This window comes from Trichophyton rubrum, assembly GCF_000151425.1.
Source record: "Trichophyton rubrum CBS 118892 genomic scaffold supercont2.1, whole genome shotgun sequence".
Classification (NCBI taxonomy): Eukaryota; Fungi; Ascomycota; class Eurotiomycetes; order Onygenales; family Arthrodermataceae; genus Trichophyton; species Trichophyton rubrum.
In genome coordinates, this window is record NW_003456428.1 from 1314656 (window position 1) to 1335928 (window position 21273).

The window sequence follows — 21273 nt, forward strand, 5'->3', positions numbered from 1 at the left end:
CTCACGACGGCTCTGCGACATCCTCGTGCTTCAGCCGGTGGCTACTATCTTTATTACGTGTTAAAGAACTAAACCCTCATGCGTACTCGAGGCGGCCGAGATTATTGCTTCTTCTTACGCCCACTGAAAAACGGTGGAGGAAGAGATAATTATCTAGATGTTAATCACTTCATGGTATCATGAATCTCGATTTTTCTTTTTCGCTTGGTTTCCTATTTGTCCCTGGCAAGCTTCTTCATCGGCGCCTGATTAGTACTTGATGATGTTTTAGGGTGGTATAACCCCCCCCCCCCCCCCCCCCCCCCCCCCCCCTTCCCTTACCTCAAAAGAAAGAAATCAATTTGGCCTGGAGCGCTCTTTTTGGGTATCTGTACGAAGGGTCCAGACCAACAAAGTGTCTTGAGATCTCTCCCAGGGTCGCTAGTGTTAGCTAACGACCTTAAACACTGTTATTACAATATAGGAACAGGAGATTAAATTATTTCTTCCAACCCGCTGGAAGGCTTATGCCTTGGTCCTTCACAACATCACGCATAATTTTATTTACATCAACATTCAACTTAACACATAAGGCCTCTAAGAGGTTCTTATGTTCACCCACTCTGAGAAAAGTCTGCCGATTCACCTCCTGTAGATTCTTATTCTGATTCTTGAGCGTATTGTTGAGAAATGTAGTTTCAGACAGATTTTGAATTAAGATCTCCACCTCCCGCTCTAGTTTTTGCACCAACCTCGTGGTAGTATCAGTGGAATCCTTGCGATCACGCTCTAAGTCTTTAATAGTTTGCTGTAATGTTTTGATCTGGCGCCCCTGCCTAGCTAGGTGTACTTTGAGGGCTTTGTTGCGGCGTACTTCAGCCTGGAGTGCTTCCTCCAAGAAGTTAATTCGGGCGGATTGGGTGGTAAGATTCTGGGCTGTATTCGCTTTCTGGACTCTGTCCCATGCTTCAAGCCGTTCGATAAGCTTGCTGGTGTACTCTTCTAGTAGAGAATCGTTATTGGGCTCGGTATCGACGATAGTCACACTAGTGTTGCAACTAGAAAGAGATGCTGGCCGTCGCAGGGTCTTTACTCGGGCAGGTGGCACTGGATAGAAAGTGTACGATTGATTCTCGGGGCATCGGAAGAAGCGGGCGTTGCTGTCCGCCATAGTTGCAATGTTGAGTAACGAGTTAAGAATAACTTCGGCAGGAGGGTATCTGGTTTTTTATATCAAAGCAACTCAAGATGGTAAAGAACTAGCTATGTAAAATTACTAAAATGACAAAGACAAGAAATATACAAGTGATGGCAGAACGAAACCATGAAACAAAGTCATGCCTACTGGAATCCACCCTAGGCCTGCGGGCTTGCAGGTGGGATAAGCGCCTGGCCACAGTTACTGCCTCGTATGGAGCATTTCTGGAAATGGCCTTTGAGAATATCACTTCGTGTAAAAGCGCGTGTGCAGTGGGGGGACACAAAGGGCAGCTCTCCGGTCTCTGTATACATCCCACTCATTATTGGCAAGAGTAGGAGCAGAATGAAGCTTCGATTGAGTATCCTGGACTGACGGCGCAGAAGATGTCGCCTAGCGTTCTGTTTATGAACGAATGTCTTGGGGCATTTTGGGAACTGGGTCCTACCATCTGTTCCGTGCGCTCTGAAAGATTAGTACTAGATCTTTCCCCTCGTCGTCCCTGGAGATCGACCACCCTAGTAAGTGGGTAGTTTGGTGGGATCAAGAAGTGGTCTGCCGCCGTGTGCGTCGGTCCGCTCGTACTGCAAGTCCCAACAGAGTCATTGGATGCTCAAGAGGCGCCTATGCAGGTGGTTGGCTCCCATAGATATTATGCCGTCCAAATGAATACATTCTGCCAGAGGCCGTGGAAGCAGAGCAATTTACACCGCGTCCCGAGCCATAAGTCGGGACCTATGGTAGAGAAGGGAGCGTGGGTATATAAATATTCAATGAGATGTGATTAAACCACCAGACTAGTCCGCGGGAAAGTTATTTGATAGACATACAAACGCCGCACTCCTATACAGCAAAGGCGGCGCTGGTGATGGTAGTGTAATTCTTGAGTAGAGAGCAGACACTAACTAGTTACATGCGGCTACAACTTGCTTTACCAAGTCCTGAGAAACCGAAGCTACCACACAATCTACAATCTTAGCATCTTGGTATTCACGCGACCTGTACGCCACCCTGCAAAACTGCTCATCGAAGCCCTTCTCGCGGTTAAACTCTTGCTCGTCATAAGTTTCATCGGGTGGGCCGTCCCTTTCATCCTCGGGGTGATCTGCTATCCATCTGAGAAAAAACTTTACTCCATTTGACCACACCTCGGATAGAAACTTTGTTTTATAACTTGCATGCGTAAGATTGAGCTTGAATCTTTTTGCCGTCACAGATACGCACAGGTAGCTGTATGATTAACTAGTTAGCGCAGAATTATTCCAACGTGAGTGGGTCTAAGAACGCACTATCTTGTATCAAGACACTGGTTTTTGGGTTCTTGTGGGGGAAGCAGTATAAGGTAGGTTCCATTAACTGCTAGATTCGCACGATAGACAATCTCAATTATAATGCGCTGTAAATCGCCGTGTGGCGGTTGGTCACTGAGATTATACCACTTGGGGCGTAAAACCCCCTGAATTGGGATTCCTTCCCTATTAAAAATTGACCAGAAAACCTTGATAGCACAAGGGTCCAGCAAGGACAATGAGTCGGGAGTAGAGAGGCAGAAGGCAGGCATGAGGGCGGTTTCTTTTGTTTTCGCAGTTTGGAGCTAAGGGAGAAGGAATGCCATGAATTATTATATACACGGAGGGATGGTCGATCACGAAGGAAAGGAGCTATGTAATGGACGACGGGCCGTCTATACGAAGACAGGTATATATATCTAATGGAAGATGATAAAAAAGGTAAAGGATGGGGGGAAATAGTATACAGGAAATATATTATATCATGCCTGGGCGAAGGAGAATAAAAGTACTATTGTGAGAATTGCAGTAATGGGCGAATTTTGATGACTCTGCTGCCCAATACCTTGCAAAATACTGCTGATCTTTAAGTGGGAGGTTGGTGATGCTTGGGAAAACCACTTGCAGGCATTTTCCCTTAACCAGGGCGGTAGCTAAGACCATGGGCCGAAGCCCCGTCGCAGTCCCGAAGATAACCCCCTGATACTCCTTAATCTGCCCCACAGCATCTGGGCTCTTCACAATCCTTCGACCAAACCTTTGCTTAAGGTTAGTGTATTTGAGTGCTTGGGGTAGTGAAAGCAAGGTACTTACCAATGCGTCCATGCTTGTTTGCCTAGAATGTAGTATAGAACGATCATCAGTTTAACATTTGGGTTCAGAGATTCTCCCCCATCCCTTTGGTATATCTCCAATGCACGCGGCATCTGCCTAAATTGACCCCATGAACAGTGCCCGGTCTTGATAGTACCGTCGTTGGCCGTAAATTTAATCATAGGACTGTCAGAATGCTCTGCATTTAACTCAAGTAGCTCAACTACCTGCTCCGCAAGGATAAGTTTATGCGGCGCACTAGAGCCATTAGCTTCTGTCGAACTCAGCTGAAGGGGGCCCATACTCTTTTGCGTGTCTCCGCCGTCCACCCAGACATAGCCTCAACCATGACGGTAGAAAGAAGAAGAAGGACATGACGGCGATCGTAGTTGCCAGATACAAACTATCCGGCTGGCTGTGGGCCATGGCTTAGGTAGAAAGGCATCCAAGCTCCAAGGAGCGGTCAGCTTTCTTATAAACCGTTGTCTCCGTAAGTATGAGGAATACAGAAATATGTACTCCGTACCGTTTTGTCGACAACCTACCCCTGTGTCCTCGTTCCATAGTCAGGATCTAGGCACATGCGGACCGAAAACAGATAGACACCACAAAGCTTATTTCTGAGAAATAGTATAGTCGCTTTTCCAACACAAGGCGGCTGTGGGATCATTTGCAACCAGTCTTTGGGCAAGACCATTATCTCTTTGCCGATTAGACGCCGCTTTTGTCAACTTGGTGTAGTTTTGACTTTCCACTCATTAGCCATCTCGGATTCGGCCACGCTAAGCCTATTCGAGGGACAATCATGATTGTCCCTCAAATAGGCTTAGCGTGGCCCGATCACCCATTTAATACGTTTGCAACCATTTCAACCTTCAAGCTATCCGGGACAGAATATCATCCTCCACATCAAATACTTTAGCCATGACTTCACTCCAGCCAGCTCAACAAGCTGATAAGAGAGATGCTAAGTATTTTGCATATCTTAAGCAGATGCTTCTAAAAGCTCATCGCATCATTGAATCATACGAACCCTCCTCTGAATTTTGTGTACAGCTTCACAGTTTTATCCGAGCGCTACCTGTTCCTCCCAGAGAAGAGGCAGAAAACAATACAACCACTGTGTTTAAAACGCATTTGCCCTCTGAGCCTTTTCGCAACCCAACAGGAAGCCTCACTACAAGCAACCCTGCCATTCAAGATAAGGCTTCTCTGAAATTCGTTATTTACAAACCCACTGAGGACAAACCCACTGAGGACAATTCTGCTACGCGAATTGACTACAGATGGAAAAAGGAGCTGAATATTTTTCTCTCAAATATACCAGAAACGGAAAAATGGGGGAGCCCGCCACCTCGCGAGAAGATACTTCGGCTACTACTTTGCCGTAAGGTTCGATTCGACAAGGTTCGGCTCGACGGGGATGGGAGTGGGGCCAGGGATGACGACGGAGACGACGACAGAGAGGACGATGGTCAAGACGAGTGGGATGAAAGGTGTCGTGCCTATGCCAGCTCTACCGCAGAAGCAATGGAGATAAATTCCGTTTTCCGGGGGATATTGGCGTTTCGCGTCATCATTGTGGCCCTGGCGTGTGTTGTGATGTTAGAGAATGGGGCCGAACTCGCCGACGCCGAGTCAATCTTGAAAACTTGCATTCCCACTCTAAGCACGGCGATGGGAAGAACACTCGCACAGAATAGACACGCTGCAAAGTGGGTCAATTCGCAGATTTTGGAACTCCGTAAGGTTGGATGGGGAGATAGGAGTGCAGAGGTCTTTCTTCTATGTATGTCACCCACCAGAATTTTCGCACACAAATAATTAACAACAGGCAGATGGGCAGAGTATCTCGAAGTTTAGACTGATATGTTCAAACACATGTAGCGGTGATGCATTCATCGCGGGAATGAAAAAGAAAGGCAAACCTATACCAAAACTAGGTGACAATGAGATGCCAATATCTATTCCTTGCATCGTCAAGCGCTGCTGCGGGAAATCTGCTTCGTACGTATACGCGACCTCCATCCTCTTCTTGACTTGTGGTTAATGACGGCTTAGGTTAAGGAAAGTCTGTGAAGTTCTTTCCTACGATTTCAGGGAGGTCCACCCTTTATACAAGGAATTCTATGCTTCTCGAGATGATTTGGACGGCGAGAGCGACGGCCCCGAATACGCTGCGGAATGTCCATCTGAAAGCAATATTAGCGGTTATGAAGCTCACACCAGTGGTAGCGAGGCACCCACTCTCTGCACCTCGTCGCTTGGGACGGGTCGAGATACGGACGAACCTGCAGCAAATCTGGAAACACCTACAGATGCGGCTGGAGACACACCTTGTGCGAATGGGCCGAACAGGTGGCCACATGCGAGCATCGATCGTAGCGAATATCAGCCTTCGCAACAAAGAAGACAAGACGGAGAAGTAGGTGCGTATGAGTATGTCTGTACCTAGTCGAGATCAAGGACTTATGGAGGTGGTAGATGAGACTTCTTCAGCCACGGAATCGAGTACTCCAAGTACTCCCTCCCAGGACGGAAATTCGATCGCTACGAGGCCCCAACAGCAGGCAGGCTCATGGATAGAAGGGGGACCTGGGCAGCAGTGTGATAGCCAGCCAAGGGCGAAACGTCGGCGAACGGATGATGTGCGGGGTGGACAGACGAGCAGCGTGTCTGGATCGATTCATAGCTCCCAAAACGCACAAAACCGGTCACAGAGTGATGTGGTTGGGCATGGCTCAACTAATATTTCGACAGAATGGGTGTCGACAAGGCCCGAGACAACAAATAATGGAGGACAACAGGCAAACAATCTGTCGGGCTTCCGATTGCAGTTACCATCACGTATGATACATACCCGGGCATCGCGGTGGTTTTTACTGCTACTGACTCAGAATAAACAGTTTCCGTACGCCCCAATAGGCAACATTCGGATTATTCCACACAAACCTTGAACCAACGGAGTGTCGAGCCATATAGTGAGTTTTCTTATCGGTGTCCATTCATCCGTCGCTAATGCTCCTTTCTTAGCCCACCAGGCCGGTTCCGCTCCAACAGTAAATGTGTATGCTAATTCCCAAAGGCAAAACCAACACCAAGTCCAACAAACGCGCAATACTTCTCTGACCCACGTTGCACCACGCGCCTTCACGCCTACCCCATCAAACAATTCTCAAGCCTATAACCTCCCCACCAATAGAGCACCAACATACGCCCCCCCAGTACAGGGGTTTTTAGATCACCAAACCATGGTTGTGCGTCAGACACCAGCGGCGCATACGGCCACCATCGGGGCGCTTCTGAATACAAATGAAGAAGCGACCATCAATACAGGAGTTGGTGCGCCAGTAAACTCTTTTGACCACCGCGGAATGCCAATATCATGGGGAGACTCTCAGCATCAGCGCCAAGCCCGCCAAACGCATAGCATTCCCCATTCCCTTGGGACATCAACTCAACATAGATTGATTCAGGAGGTGCGAGGCCAGGTGGAGGGCGCCGCAAGTACAAATAATCCGGTAGCTATTCATACGGCTTATACTGGATTATCTGACACTGATTACAACGGCCAACAACTCGCTGCGGAATCAGGAAGTTTACCAACCGCAACCAACCACCAAAACAACCCCTACGGCAATCGGGGATCGTATTCTGGCACTGGTCCATGGCAGCCTAGTAGCGGCTTTGACCCGTTTTCTGCTACTAGGTATACTCCCAACATTGATTCATGGACAGCGCAGCAAAGTAACCTGAACTCCGTGCCTGTCTCTCTTAACACCGACACATGGACAGCGCAGCAAAGCAACCTGAACTCCGTGCCTGTCTCTCTTAACACCGATACATGGACAGCGCAGCAAAGCAACCTGAACTCCATGCCTGTCTCTCTTAACACCGATATATGGACAGCGCAGCCAAACAGCTTTAATTCTCTGTCTACTAGTACACATTCCTGAAATGGTACATTATGGTGTCACTTTAGATAGCCCAATAATATATATATATGTGTATATATATATATAATTCCCTATCGCTTAAATTGAAGGATTATTGCACCAATCTTGTTTTCACCTTCAATCTCAAAAAATGTTTGTCTTTGTATAAATATAGCATGCTTCCAATGCCAATCTAGTCTTTTCTCATCCCCCTTTTTATTCCTAGTAATAACTTCAGCATGGTAATCGATAAGTGGGACAATAACAGTATCGTTAAGTTCACCAGATTCCCATCTTCCTCTAAAGACAGCCCCATATAATGATAAGGTAGAAATATCATGCGGCAGCTTTTCCTATATCCAATTTTTTTTAGCTATTAGAATATCTAAGGAATGTGGCTTCATACCTTCTGATATATCTTTTTTATCTCCTCCACAATTAATTTTACCCCATCATCATCAGGAAGGTCAAATTTTGAGGCATACGGCTCCGATTGAGAAATAACCGTACTGGATATTGTATTTATTGCTTGTTTAATAGTGGCTTGAAGGAAGTCCGGAAGAGGTAGGTATGTGATTGAGTCGATTCCTTGTAACATGATGCCAACTTATGCCTATCTTTTTAAGCTCTATCGTTAGTAGTCATTCTCATCACCTAAAAGGGGAAATATTGGATAGGCACCTTTGTATTTGAGTGAGTTAAGCTGACTGTAAATATTTCATGAGAGTAAAACATGGCAGGATCCTTTTATTTGTATTTTGTGTTCAACTAAAGTCGCTACTTGTTAACTCATTACCCCGCCGCAGGATGGAGGGGCAAACAGTAAGTTATTGGCTAAATTGTGGTTTCCTACGTCATAAATGTGGGATTGAGGATCACGAGACACTTGTTATATTGATATTACCCCTAGCTCTTGCTTCCTTCGATTTTTCATGTTTTATATATGATTTAACCTAATGTACTTTGCAGAGGCTCTGACCGGGAAAGCGACGACTTGGCCAATTTGTTTGCTAAGATTCATTTGGGCACACTTAACCTACCTAGCTGAGTGCTCTGAGAACGAGCTTTAAAAATATCCCAGTAATCGTTCATTACATCCATTGATCTACTAAACACCCATCACCCAGTATTACTACAATAATGACTTATTTCAAAATCTACTATATCAAGCCGCCGAAATCGGACGCGTCGGTATTGTTCTGCGGTATCCTTAGTAGGCAGCTTCCACTTGCCCCTTAAGGAGGCTTGATATTTACCTGCTAGGGCCACCTAGTACTCCACGTCTTCCTGCTGCTACTCAATTCTAGTTCAATATCGACAGTGTTAGTCTGGCTTGGAGCACATAACCTTTCCCTACATATGATTCGTATTGACTAAGGGGATCATCTTGGGAACTAAGCCCGAATACATGAACAGCCAGGTAGTAGGTTATAAAGGCCAACAACTCGCCCTCAATGGCACATCCGAACAAACAATGCAATCAATAGCTACTACCTTTCTTTCTTTGTGTGTTGCACCCACCATATCGCTACAATGTCACGTCAGTTCAATATCTACTATATCCGTGATTTACCAGAATCAAACCTATCTGGCATCTACAGCGTGGATAAGACTCTCTGTGCTATCGAGGACTCCCATACGTTTCGAGGAGACGGCTACTGGCTTGTAGCATGCCCTTCTAAACCAAATATCCCCAATGTTGAACTTATTCACGGCGCCCTTATTTGCAACAGAGAACATTTTCTACAAGCTGCGGCTGACGCAGTCGCCTCTGATAATCCCGGTGCTCAGCTAGCATATGAAAAAGTTGCAGAGCGAAATGGGCTGGTCAAGGCCTTGGAGGGTCACTATCGATTGTATAAAGACGTCTTACGGCAATTTCTTAACACTAGGAGTGATGGGGTTGCCAAACTAATGGAAAGGTTGGGTAAAGCATGTGGCCACCTGGAAAGTGGCAGGTGTGACGATGCTCTTCGGGATATCCAACACTTATGTGACTTTGTATTTCACATATGGGAACAAGGTGAAATCGAATCGGATCGGAATCCTCAGGTTTTACGACAAAGCTTAAACCATCGTCAAATTGCAATTGCTACCCAAAAAGGGCGGATAGAGGTCGCCTTACAAAACCTCCAGAAGGCTAGGGATGCCGGGAAAATTAAAAAAAGCGCCTATAGCTGGCTGGTGGGACGTGAACAACTAGCCCACGCATTCGAGTCTGCCAAGCATGAAGCTGAGGCTATCGAAAGGCAGCTTCGACAACTTAGCCCACCCCTTTATCGGGCCCAGGATTCAGTCACGGTAAGGAATTTCCCCGTTTCTTCTTTACCTCATACTCACGCTCCTGTAGGTTCAGAGGCCTCAGGTTGATCAGGTGTTTCTTCTTTGCTTTATCCTCCTCTCTCAATTAGAGGACTCAGCTATTCTGAAAATGCGCTCAGAGCTCTGCGAAAAACTTTCATGGGGAAGCAAAGACTGGGAACTAGAGTTTCAGCGCACCGATGATATCCCAATCGAGTACCACGCGATATCCCGTTACCTTCGCCACGCCGCTCAGTTTGAAGGCCACGTCTCACAGGCAGACGAGGTAGAAAAACAGTACAAAAGTTTGGCTGCAGGGGTCCTGAGCATGTCCGAGAATGCAGTGATACAAGTCGCAGACCCAAAAAGCGAGACTTTTTCCTCAGTGCAAAACCTCATGATTCTCTGCGCGATGAAAGGGTGGTATCTGATTTTGCCAGCTGTCGCAGGAAATTTACAGGCCAAGGTAGATTTTGAGGACGCTGTGAAGGTAGCTTCTCTCTCACCTCTATACGAAGACGAACCCGATGAAATCAGGCACCACCTCGATAGTATTCTTATGTTCCTGGAGTCGCGTGATGAAAGAGAGCGGAATGAGACATCAGATATGTTAGGGGAGGCCAAAGAGGTTAGCATGCGGGGAAAGAAGCGGCCAAGTCCTTGCCCGGATGGTGAAAGTGATGAGAAGCGTTTGAAAGATGAATCTGGGCCATCAATGTAAGCACGGTAGAGGGTGCTGTACTATCTTATTTTATATCTAGCTCTTTTTATTTGTTGTATGCCTTGTTGAGAAAGCCCCTTGCTAGAAGGGCCAGTCATGTGTATTTCAACCAGTGATTTTATTCTTCGCAGTCATTTCTCGAATGTTTTATTTAGCTAGTTAGATCACATATCTATCTTTCAGGTGGTCCTGCTTCCTGCCGCCAAAGCGCACTAGGAAACAATCTACTCGAGCGAGCCTTCAATTTGACTTCAATAACTACACAATGGGTAAAGCAACAGCCATTGCCGCGTAAATGCCTCAATAATTATACCACCATTCAGCACACCCACACAGTACCACAGTATCCTCCAGGAAGAGTAGAAGGAATCCTACATCAACTTCCCGCAAGAGTGGATGCCTGTCTATAGGTGATTGTATGTCAAATCAATGCAAATTTTTGATTGGCACAGAATGTGAGCCTTATGTGGCAATGTTTTGTGGTAAGTTTATATCTGGGCCGAGAACTGAACGAGAAAACAATCTGTTTTCAGACTAATTTCCTAGTTAACCAGTTAATGGTTGAATGGTTACCTAAAGAATGGAAACAGTGTGCCAAATAGGTGTTCCTCAATCCACCTAGTTCGTATTCGACATTAAAATGCCAGCTGCTAATTTGGATACGCGTCCAATGCAAAAATGTACCATTAGCCTTTGATCTGTGGTGTCCATGCCAGTCCTCTTCTTTCTCAATCGCATCTATAAAGGGCAGCTAAAATCCTCACCGGTGATATATCAACACTCTATGGTTGATACAAAGCCTGAAATCTCTTAACTATATCTACCTATTTACAAACCGACTATTTTTCCAAGATTTGAGCATATGATTTGCATACCATGATAACCGACTTCAAGATCTACGTCTTGGACGCACTTATCACTCAAAAAACGGACCGACAGCTTCATGACACCAAAACCTGGCATCAATTTCAAGGAAAAGAACATGTGTTTATGGTGTGCTCCGGGATACCGCATACTTCACCTAAAGTATTCCTAGTGGATGATTTATTTATCCGCAATAACAAAGATGCGTTTATCGAGGCCGCTATTGATGCGAGCACCTGCATTATATTAGGAGTTTATGGAGAGTATAAACGGCTTGTAGCACGGAACGGCTTAAATGGAGTTCTTGAGAAACACGATCACTCGTGCAATAAAGTTAGAAAGATATTTCCTCAGTCCTTATATGATGAATTTGCCGATATTCAGCAGAAGGTTGACGAGCTATATTATCACCAAGAGCCAAAGAGGATGCGATCAGGTCTTTCTAGTCTGAGTGATGACCTTTGCGATACATTGAAACGTAGCGAATACCAAAGAGACCAGAATCCGAAAATATTACGGTCATTGATATCCCATCATACAATCATCAACTTTTTAAAAGGCATGTTAGACGGGATTATCCAGTTATTTCAGAAAGCCGCATCTACTCGGAAGATTGATCATGTTCATGCCATGTATGATTCACTAGATTGTCTACAGAAGATGATACAAGCCCATATAAGGTTATTGGTTAGAGGTCTTCAGTATATCAACCAGAAGGAAACTTCTACCTTGGCAACTAGTGAATATACTCCACCGTTTGACGACCGGGTCTCTGATAGAGCGAACGATGTTTTTAACGCAAGTCCTCTGGATATCGATTCAGTCAAACCATACAGAAGCCCGGAAGAGAGAGTGGCCGACATATCCCTTAGTTCGTGGAATTGACGGCAGGCGCATCTGGCTAGAGAAGGAGGAGGTTAGGGAGACCAGGGCGGTGTGGACAAAGGGAAGCGCCAGATATTGTAACTATGTATTATTTGTATTCTGTGTAGTTAATGTAATGTTCAAAATATACAATATCTCTTTATCTTTCTCATACTAACCACATCACAGCTAAAAACAAATAAACTTTTTAATTCTTAAGTAGTTATGACTAATGACTCTGCAATCCTCGGTGTCGAAGCAACTTTGATATACTTCAACACAGATATGGTCAGGTGGCGGCACGCAGAATTTTGCAGGAAAGGTGAACATCCTAAGGGCATGCTGGCCAAACCCTGGGCTCCAATAGATATCTATTAGGTAACGAGTTAACTATAAAGGTGTATAAAAGCAATATAAGACTTACATTCTCACCGATATGTGAGCTGTATTACTCGTTTAATCTTATTAATTTTACTTTCTTCTCTTTTTTTTGATTGGGCGCAAATACCCTAGGGATTACGGAGTAGTTAGGGTACTGTGAAGTATCTATCGGTTGAAGAGCATAAAGGAAAATAAAGTGTTCTAATAGATTTATAAACTATCTAATTCCATCCATCCAATGATTTGTTTCCAGAATTAGAAATATCTTAGGCCGAGAATGTAGTGATACTTCAACTCCTAGTGCGCTGGCGCTTTCTGGAAAATAACTCTAGCTCGAATCTTTCGGGGGTAATACAAATGAATTCTTGCTCAGTAGAGCGAGTCGTTGTTGTATGTGCCTTACGCTTCCGCTTGTTGCAGACGTTGGCAGTCGGTATTGGTATAGAGTGTACGTCGTGATAATGACACTGGAGGTTAAAGACAGAGTTAAATACCATACCTTTGCAGTGTAGTGACCCATAGCCTAAGAGATTTTGCCCTTCAAGTTTTTTATAGTGGTATTGCATATGGTTTGTGAAGGATTGCTTGTACATAAAGGGCTGGAGGCGCTCTGTGGCCACCAGTGTCTCGTTTCCAAGATATCTAGGGCAATACCCGGGTGACGCGAGTACTCCTTGTACTTCTAGGTAGTTATACTGGATAGGGATGGTATCGGGGTGGTCGAGATGGTGCTGACAATGTCTCTTGAAAGCTCCCCAACCCGTAACCCACTCGTTGCAGATAAAACAAAGCTCAGCGAAGCCATGCTGTAATGTCAGCTGGCTTCGAAGACAAGTATGGATATGTCTCCATTTGTATCGTGAAGGCAAGCTATCTATCTTAAGTTAGTCAATATGCTACAAACAAGCAACGGCGCGGCACTTACCGTCCTCCATTGGGGCATTTAGTGACGGGACACCGGCCATTTTCTGGCATCAAAGCCGGGTGATCAGATACAGCCCTTTCCTTTTGACAAAGTGTAACCATATCTTTAATTGCCTGCCTCCCCTCAGGGCTTCGTAGCGAAACAGGCATAAAGAGGAGCTTGCTTAATCTCTTCCTCTCAGGCATGAGATGAGAAATCCGTTCGAATGATTCCAGATAGCTTAAAGCTGAAGAGTCTTCATCCTTTGTACTAGGCTTACAATCAAGAATTTGCTGTTTCTGCCATTTATCTAGCTCTTGGTCCAAGAGCTTGCTCCTCTAGCTATAAAAAGCTCGGCGCTCGTTTTGCAGTTCGCGCTGGTGTTCTTTAGGGGGGGTCGCCTTGATCCTTTCACTAATATCTTTGATCTTGCTATCGATTTCAACATATTCGGGACACTTCTTCAAGTCATGTTGCAACTGAGCAGGGAGAGCTTGCTGTAGCGTCGGGTTGCGCCGAAGAGAGAGCCCACGAAGGTGTTCATGGATATCATGGCGGCGTGGTAGATTAAGGATGTTGCTGACTCTATCAACTCGACAAAATTTGCTCATATATGATTCGCGAAAGACCTTTGGATCTCTCTGACCTGCAAATTTCATTTTGTCGGCCTAGGAGTAGCCATTTGCTAGGTTTAAATAGCGTCAGAAAGCTAACCTATGCTTAGGTAGTAATATTAGTTACTTACCATCGGCTACCATTAAGGCCTCTCGACGGATGTTATGCATAGTCATACTGTCATATCCCGATCGCCGCCCTAGAAGAGAAAATTGCTCTGATAACCACTTGGACTTGAGAGTCTTTCCCGTTGGCCCCAGGGTAGTGACACACTCAAAGAACGGCGATTGCCTCTTCTTAGGATACTTAGAGTTGATGTGTAAGTTTTCCTCCCCCCCACAGGGCTTCTCATCAGACAGTCGATTAGTAGGGGAACGCAACACTAACTCGATGCAAGGGGAGTTTGGCGGAGGATTAATTGCGAAAATCTTATCTGCTGTTTTATAGTCACGAAACAAACCACGCGCAAGGCATATTGCCAGTGGCTCAAGGACTGGGTTTAGGTATAGAGGGAGTGGGCTGATATCCTCCTGCATAGGATGCCGCGGGCTATTAAACTCGATAAAAATATTAGCCTCCTATCAACCAGGGATAAAGAAGAATATAGAGTAGTCGGACCATTTTTCTTGTCGTTTAGATATACCCTTCGCGTTACGCCGAGGGGTAAAAACAAGTTCTGGTATACCCTTATGATTGCGGATTACTAAAAAGGTTATATCCTGCGGATATATTAGTATCAAATCCAATCAATACCCAAAGGTAGTTAGACGGCATTTCGCTCTGCTTACCTTCTCAACACAGAGTCCTCGGTTTGTACCCGTTCGCGAGCACGATTCCACATACTCGCCCACCCTCCCCGACGAATACATACAGAGCTTCAGGAGGCTGGATAGATATACCTGGTATATTGGGAAACGAAAAATATACCAGTCATTCTCCCATAGCTAGGTTAGTAGGTTCTGGAAATGAATAAGAGTGACGAAATCCTTCTCATCACGCTCCCGGCTGATAGGTATATGTGCATCAAGCTCTCCTTTATTTTTGATCCACTGCTAAAGTAGTTAGATAATCCGTTTGATTTCAGTTTCTTTTCGGGTAGCAACCTAGGTGTCTGGGTAGTTGTAGACCACTTACATTCGCACCAGAGTTTATCACATGTGCTGGGAGCTCAATATCTGTTCTCCGTGCCCACTCTGCTGTAAATGCCTTCCATATCTTATGAATATATGAATCCATAGGTTTACCATCCTTTTGTCCATTGGCACCTGCCGCTATATATATAATAAAATGTTTGATTGTTTCCTGATTAAAGATATCACTATCTTTGGCGCCGTTACCCTGGCAGTATCTAGAGATTGTTAGTTAGTATGGCCTCCTCAGCAAGTTATCAGTCGCTTACTCTAGCCATAGATCTCTAGCACTAGCATAGTTATATGCTGTACCAGGCTGTATTTCACTCCACACCCTCTCTCGACTGAGAGAGCCCTTATGAGGGTTAAACCCCTTTTTTTGAAGCCTTCGGGCCCTCTCTTCAGGGTCTATCTTCTTGCCTATTATATTTGGGATTTGGCTGTGGATATTAATTTCGATATTAAATGTGTTAGGAAGGGCCTAGTAGATAGTTGATATGGACAGTAGGTGGATGTGAAAGAAGAGAAGGAAGATGGGGGGAGCGTAAAGAAAATAGAAATTGGGAAGGAAGGGAGAAGCGCTTTCCACCCCTAGGGTGAAGGGTATACGGGATGGCTGACCCATCGTGTAAACTTGATAGTTGTCGAAGCGCTTACATGGGATAATGCATTTTTAATTATATGCGCGTGAATTCTTACGAAGTTGTGAGAAATGCCGAGAATTTGTATGAATTCTCGTTCTTTAAAGCGGCTGGTAAAGATTACTGGAGGAGGCAGGCTATATGAAGGGGCTGTTGGTTTAGTGGTATAATACCCCCTTAGCATGGGGGTGGTCCAGGGTTCGATTCCCTGACAGTCCAAATTTTTTGTATCTCCTCCGTCCCCGGTATAGGACGCTCTGCTGTCTCGACTGCGATATCTGCGATACCACGGTAAGTTGAGGTGGTGTCCTTTTTGCTGGTCGATATACTACGTTCTGTTACGCTGTCAGTCACACCCAACGGCTTCTCCGATCAACAAGAGTGACTGCGGTTGCATCTTGGCCATGTCAAGCGCATTTGCAGCACAGCCCTGTCCCCATAGTTAGTTACATGAGAGGAGGTACATCGAAAAAAAAAAAAATCTTCTTCCCTACTCCGTACACACCATCTCTTTCGCTGTCGACAGGGCGCGCAGCTCGAGCCCTTCCGGCGGTGCCGTCTTTTCCCTTCCGAATAAGCCGCGACCACAAGGACCACACAAAGGCCAAAGACGCTGGGGACATGCCATATCGTCACTGATGTATCGTAGACAGGTCAAGGCATATGCATCCATGTACCTGATTTCGTCGCCTGTTTTCTCCGTCTCCCCCCAATTATGCGGAGATATGTCGGAATGGTCGACGTGCTGCTCAGCCATCCTCATCCTTCTCTGCGACCCCTCCTCCTTCGTGTGTAAATCCAGGGACGAGAGACAGGCTGGCTTGTCGCTCCATCTAGCCGTAATTCAGGTCGAAAAGGGGAGAGAAAGGATGAGACTGTGTGAAAGCGCCGCCTGCGCCAACCGGTTAATTTCATGCCGCGCAAACAAGGGGCTCACCTCTCATAGATAGCTATTAAGCCAGTGGGCTAACTGTTCAGCAAAATCCATCTTTGAAGGGGGCTGGTACAGATATCAACGGATGCAACAGTCTGGATTATCGCTATTCTGCGCCAGGTGAGTACATATTGTCGGCTGAGGATGCTCCCCTGACATCCTCTCCGCAACGTTGTGTTTCGGTCAAATCCGCCCCTGGGGACGATCACGTCTTAGCCTGCAAAAGCAGCCACTGAGCTGTGACCAGGCGCCTACTGCTACAACTCCCAGCAGGTAGCATTCGCCACAAAAGCGCGGACAAAAGTCGTCTTCGGCCGGAACGAAATTTCCTGCCAGGGGATATAATAGAACGTCCAGTCTTCTGCCAGTTACTTCGTTCTGAAAAGTTATACATCCAAATTTTTGGCCTTGAGAAACAATTCCGATACCAAGTCCAGCACAGTCGAGAACGCTTTTGCTACAGATAACTAGTGCAAAGCCGTATCGCATTCTCTTTTTTAGCATCATAATACGGGGCTGGCTACTATTTTTGTCTCTTGAAGAAAAGATTGCCACAGAAAATTCCTGAAAGGGGCAAACTTGTTTCTTGAGATCTATAACTTGGTCTTCTTTTCTTATTTATATCGTCGGTCCCGGTTGTTGTCCCTACTCTTCTCGAAATACCCCCTTAATCGAAGTCTGCAGCATACTCAAAAAGGAGAATTCTCCAAAACCTCCAGTCCCCAGATGTCGACAACTCTATACGCTCGATCCTGGGATGAAACACAGACGAAATCCCAGTCACTCAATATCTACACACACGACACAAGGGCAGTTAGCGATATAGCACTAACTACACTCAACTCGAAGCAACGAATGGGATTCTGGTCAAAGTTCAAGCGCTCCAAGAGTCAGAATATAAACAACTATCACACCAAACCAGACGCATTACCCCAGCGAGCAAAGTCAGACGCCAATCTAGTATGGTGTCCCGAACAGAAGATATGGTTGTTCGCACGCCAACCAGCCAACAACCCATCCCTTGATTCTCGAACACAACGACACAAATCACAGCAAAAACCTACGGTTACCACAAGACTTCCACCGCGAGCCGAGTATGGTGAAGAAGAACTCCTTTTTGCCCAGCTGCCTGGCCACTATTGCCTGGGTATTTACACCGAGGCCAACAACGAACCCGTCAGCCCGTGTGAGCCGGATTACTTCGACTTCTCGGGACAAAAGGCCATGCAGACAAGTCGATGGATGTCGGTTGCTCAGCGAGTTGGGCCAGGAAACACCATGAGCTGAATAGGACATTGCGGGAACATAGATTTACGATGCTCATTCACTAGCCGGCTCGCTGTGCATAGCTTGACCTAGCTGATAGGATACACCTCTATCACCCCGGTCCAGCGCCGTCCAGGCCACATAATATAGCTGCCGCTATTAATGGAGATGCATCACCGGTGAATTACTTTGTTATCGGTCTGCATACCGCTTCTTCTCGCAGGCCGAGAGAAAGGAACTTGTCTTTAATGGGACATTCACAAAAGGGTCAAGGATATCTACTAGGATAGAATGGGGCGTACACGGTCATCAAAGGGAAATACCATTAATATCTTATCCCCTCGTATTGAGGAATAGAATGATACCAGAAGATTGTATACTACCGAGAAGCATTGCACTGATGGGAAAAACTATAGCATTTTGATACTAATAATAATAATGAATCATTACCACATATAATGATCAATATTTACAACTCACCCGCCTCCCTGTGCATGGTCACGCATACCAAAGTATACCACTCCTATCCCGATGGAAGAAGTTACATCGCTCAATGGCATTGGACATAAATGTGCTCTGGAGCTCGTACCCGGATCTCGTACGCTGCTCTCGTACATTCCCTTCGTATAACTAAGTCGCTAGTTATCTCCATTATTCTAGGCCCGAATACGTACCTTGCAAGTTAAGCGCGGGACGCATGACGACCCCTGTGGGACCAGCTAACGACGGATATCACGGTACGAAATATACTCTATATGGAGTCTCTGTCTCCCTAAGAGCAGAAGTTTCAGAGTCACATGTATACTCTATGGTATCATCAGTATGTTGCAGTGAACGAAACTTCACGCCCTTCGTCCATTTGAAAGAATGAAAGGGTAAATTGAAATTTTCATGTGAAGGGAAGGGAACTTCTCGTTGGAGTAAACAGCTACAGACTGCTTTGCCTATCACTTTTACAGAAAATACCCAATACGTATCCGCAGGGACGAGAGAAGTGAACATATAACACCACCAGCTGCAGGACTTTAAAAGGAGATGCGGTAATTCTCTAGGCGGTAGTTAACGGGAGAAGTTGGGATTAGGTTCTAGCATGCTTATCTCCTTCCTTCTCCTTTGGGAAGTCGGATTAGAGCCGCCGCACCTTATTTGAACGTCACCTTTCAACAGCTACCGTAGGAGTCAAAGCCTGGCCATAGCCGACGCAACGATACCAATCTAAAGCAAATGGCTAGTATTATTAAGATGTCGTCTCCTGGTAGGCATATACTGAATATAAGGTATCACTAGTAACCTGCGACTCGAAAAAAATTCAGATATAGCAATTTTTATTGTCCTGATAAAAAAAAAAAAAAATAAAAATAAAAATATAGCAAAGTATCAACAAAGCATAAGCTCCTCTTAGTCTATGAGCCAGGAAATAGAATAAAAACAATGATGATGACGACCAGCAAATGCCACGCATCTAAAAAGAAGACACCAAGATAATAATCAAGAATGGTAAAAGGCGAAGAAAAGAGCAACAAAGAGGGGGAATAGGGGATATCGTCCTTGCTTGATCTGGCCTTCACATTGCAGAAAATCCCGTGGTAAAGCAGGAAATGAAAATGCGAGAAGGAAATTGAAAGGATCAGGGAGCAAAAAATGGTACATAAGACCGAGGATGGGCCCAAGGTTGGTTGATGGTGTAAAGAGGGGCTGTGGAAGTATAGATCGCTCAGATGAGAAGGTAAGCGGGCAATTGACTTTTTGTTCTTTCTCCTGGTCTTTCCTTGATGCAGAATTGAAGAACAGGTGGGAATAACAGGCAAGGATTAAGATGGATGAAAAACTTATTTGGTCATTAGATCGGGGGAAAAGGGGAATATGATATGATATGGGACAAGGGTCGATGTGTGGTATAAAGGGGTGTTATATCTGTTTTAAAATGTTCGTCTGCCGGGTTTCCTTTCTTACCATCCATGGGTATGGAAGGGGTTGCCTCCTGCGCTCTGGAAACCAGCTCCATTATTCATCATGTTGAACAAGACACTGGGGTCAATGTGGATGTTCTGTCCTCCCATACCACCCATGCCACCCATGCCACCCATGCCACCCATGCCACCCATGCCGCCCATACCAAAGCCACCATGAGCAAAAGGATTTGAAGGATCTATTAGGTCTTCTCCATTATCATAAGATTGTCGCTTCCTGTTTCGCAGATAAGTGGTTAGCAGGTACTATATAATCATATAGGAGAAAAGCAGAAAAGGATACATACTGAGGGTCACTCAAGGTCTCGTAGGCCTCTCCAATTTCTTTGAATAGGGTATCGTCGCTACTGTCTCCATTGACATTCTTGTCAGGATGGTGTTGAATGGCCAGCTTGCGGTACGCCTTTTTGATTTCGGTTTCGGTAGCATTCTTCGATACACCGAGGATCTTGTAGTAGTCCTTGCGCTGGCTCTTCTTAAGCTCCCACTCTGCGTTTCGGATTTCTTCTTGGATGCCCTTTTCGTTTGGGTTGCTCTCTGCAATATCCTTCAGTTCCTTGAGGGCTTCGTCCCAGTTACCGGCTCCTCCATTTGCTTTTGCTCGAACTCTTCTGGCTTTGATGTAACTTGGGTCGAACTCTAGGGCACTGGTGCAGTCTTTGATGGCCTTGTCGTACTCGTTGATATTTATATGTGCCTGAGCACGGTTTTGGAGAAGCTTCGAGTTGATGTCCCTGTTGTTGGGGTCAACCTCGAGGCCCTTGGTGTATAAATCAATCGCTTCCCTGTACTTGCGAGCTTTGAATGCGGCGTTTCCTTCGTCCTTGATCCGTAGGAGTTTCTGTACCATTCGAAGAAATTTAATTATCTGAGAGGAGTCAGGGTCCAGGCTGAGAGCTCGTTTGAAGTGCTTGAGTGCCTGGTCGTTGTCACCCTGAAGGTAGAACAGTCGGCCACGCAAGAAGACGGCATCTGGGTCCTGGTTGTTATCGCGGAGCAGGGACATGGCAATGTTCTGCGCCTCGCCCAAAGCGTTAATGTTACCCATCTTCAGGAATGCCTCTACCCGCATTAGCAACCAGTTGCGCGGCTGCTGTACCCCGTTGCCAAGTCCCCTCACAGCCTGGTCCAAACAGTACAAAACCATGGAGCCGCCCTTCTCTCCCCGAAGGGTTTCCTCAGCCTGGGAGACATTCCTGAGCATAGCCTCCGCAGGTGCGGTATCCTTTGCTGATGCCGGAGGTCGGATGTTTGAATATACATGGAGAGCCTCTGCCGGACGACCAAAGGCCGTGTATATTCTCGCCAACCTGTGCATAATCTTTGGATTGCCTGGTTCCAACTCGTCTGCACGTTTGGCATCATCCAGCGCCTCCGAGTATCGGGTTTGCAGATATATACGCAGCTGCTCGGTTGGACAGATATGTGGACGAAGAGGGAGACCGCCTTCGACAGCTATGACATTGTT

The 21273-nt window shown here is 45.8% G+C and overlaps 12 protein-coding genes and 1 non-coding gene across 13 annotated transcripts; 5 read left to right on the forward strand and 8 right to left on the reverse strand.

The window, feature by feature from the left end:
• Positions 1-478: 478 nt before the first annotated feature.
• On the reverse strand, positions 479-1150 carry TERG_00506 (uncharacterized protein; the record flags this gene model as incomplete). Its single annotated transcript, XM_003238468.2, has 1 exon — positions 479-1150. The coding sequence occupies one exon, from the start codon at positions 1148-1150 to the stop codon at positions 479-481; it is 672 nt and encodes a 223-aa protein (XP_003238516.2).
• A 932-nt stretch (positions 1151-2082) lies between these two features.
• Positions 2083-2738, reverse strand: TERG_00507 (uncharacterized protein; the record flags this gene model as incomplete). The annotated part of the gene is made up of 2 exons (XM_003238469.1): positions 2083-2407; positions 2467-2738. The coding sequence occupies 2 exons, from the start codon at positions 2736-2738 to the stop codon at positions 2083-2085; spliced, it is 597 nt and encodes a 198-aa protein (XP_003238517.1).
• A 205-nt stretch (positions 2739-2943) lies between these two features.
• Positions 2944-3581, reverse strand: TERG_00508 (uncharacterized protein; the record flags this gene model as incomplete). Its single annotated transcript, XM_003238470.2, has 2 exons — positions 2944-3223; positions 3280-3581. 2 exons carry the CDS (start codon positions 3579-3581, stop codon positions 2944-2946), a joined length of 582 nt encoding a protein of 193 aa, XP_003238518.2.
• A 488-nt stretch (positions 3582-4069) lies between these two features.
• Positions 4070-7235, forward strand: TERG_00509 (uncharacterized protein; the record flags this gene model as incomplete). The annotated part of the gene is made up of 6 exons (XM_003238471.2): positions 4070-5068; positions 5118-5286; positions 5341-5708; positions 5764-6126; positions 6186-6260; positions 6313-7235. The coding sequence occupies exons 1-6, from the start codon at positions 4204-4206 to the stop codon at positions 7233-7235; spliced, it is 2763 nt and encodes a 920-aa protein (XP_003238519.1). The 5' UTR covers positions 4070-4203.
• Positions 7236-7306: 71 nt separating this feature from the next.
• Positions 7307-7812, reverse strand: TERG_00510 (uncharacterized protein; the record flags this gene model as incomplete). Its single annotated transcript, XM_003238472.1, has 2 exons — positions 7307-7567; positions 7621-7812. 2 exons carry the CDS (start codon positions 7810-7812, stop codon positions 7307-7309), a joined length of 453 nt encoding a protein of 150 aa, XP_003238520.1.
• Positions 7813-8747: 935 nt separating this feature from the next.
• On the forward strand, positions 8748-10236 carry TERG_00511 (uncharacterized protein; the record flags this gene model as incomplete). Its single annotated transcript, XM_003238473.1, has 2 exons — positions 8748-9515; positions 9565-10236. The coding sequence occupies 2 exons, from the start codon at positions 8748-8750 to the stop codon at positions 10234-10236; spliced, it is 1440 nt and encodes a 479-aa protein (XP_003238521.1).
• Positions 10237-11112: 876 nt separating this feature from the next.
• On the forward strand, positions 11113-11985 carry TERG_00512 (uncharacterized protein; the record flags this gene model as incomplete). Its single annotated transcript, XM_047747604.1, has 1 exon — positions 11113-11985. One exon carries the CDS (start codon positions 11113-11115, stop codon positions 11983-11985), a length of 873 nt encoding a protein of 290 aa, XP_047603565.1.
• A 650-nt stretch (positions 11986-12635) lies between these two features.
• On the reverse strand, positions 12636-13310 carry TERG_00513 (uncharacterized protein; the record flags this gene model as incomplete). Its single annotated transcript, XM_047747605.1, has 2 exons — positions 12636-13219; positions 13271-13310. The coding sequence occupies 2 exons, from the start codon at positions 13308-13310 to the stop codon at positions 12636-12638; spliced, it is 624 nt and encodes a 207-aa protein (XP_047603566.1).
• Positions 13311-13587: 277 nt separating this feature from the next.
• On the reverse strand, positions 13588-14400 carry TERG_00514 (uncharacterized protein; the record flags this gene model as incomplete). The annotated part of the gene is made up of 2 exons (XM_003238476.2): positions 13588-13895; positions 13995-14400. 2 exons carry the CDS (start codon positions 14398-14400, stop codon positions 13588-13590), a joined length of 714 nt encoding a protein of 237 aa, XP_003238524.2.
• A 408-nt stretch (positions 14401-14808) lies between these two features.
• Positions 14809-15619, reverse strand: TERG_00515 (uncharacterized protein; the record flags this gene model as incomplete). Its single annotated transcript, XM_003238477.1, has 4 exons — positions 14809-14916; positions 14999-15212; positions 15264-15434; positions 15498-15619. The coding sequence occupies 4 exons, from the start codon at positions 15617-15619 to the stop codon at positions 14809-14811; spliced, it is 615 nt and encodes a 204-aa protein (XP_003238525.1).
• Positions 15620-15782: 163 nt separating this feature from the next.
• On the forward strand, positions 15783-15854 carry TERG_10507. The gene has a single exon. It is a non-coding gene; the product is annotated as a tRNA-Ala (tRNA).
• Positions 15855-17295: 1441 nt separating this feature from the next.
• Positions 17296-17856, forward strand: TERG_00517 (uncharacterized protein; the record flags this gene model as incomplete). Its single annotated transcript, XM_003238479.1, has 1 exon — positions 17296-17856. The coding sequence occupies one exon, from the start codon at positions 17296-17298 to the stop codon at positions 17854-17856; it is 561 nt and encodes a 186-aa protein (XP_003238527.1).
• A 1928-nt stretch (positions 17857-19784) lies between these two features.
• On the reverse strand, positions 19785-21123 carry TERG_11580 (uncharacterized protein; the record flags this gene model as incomplete). The annotated part of the gene is made up of 2 exons (XM_003238480.2): positions 19785-20022; positions 20093-21123. 2 exons carry the CDS (start codon positions 21121-21123, stop codon positions 19785-19787), a joined length of 1269 nt encoding a protein of 422 aa, XP_003238528.2.
• Between the last annotated feature and the right edge of the window lie 150 nt (positions 21124-21273).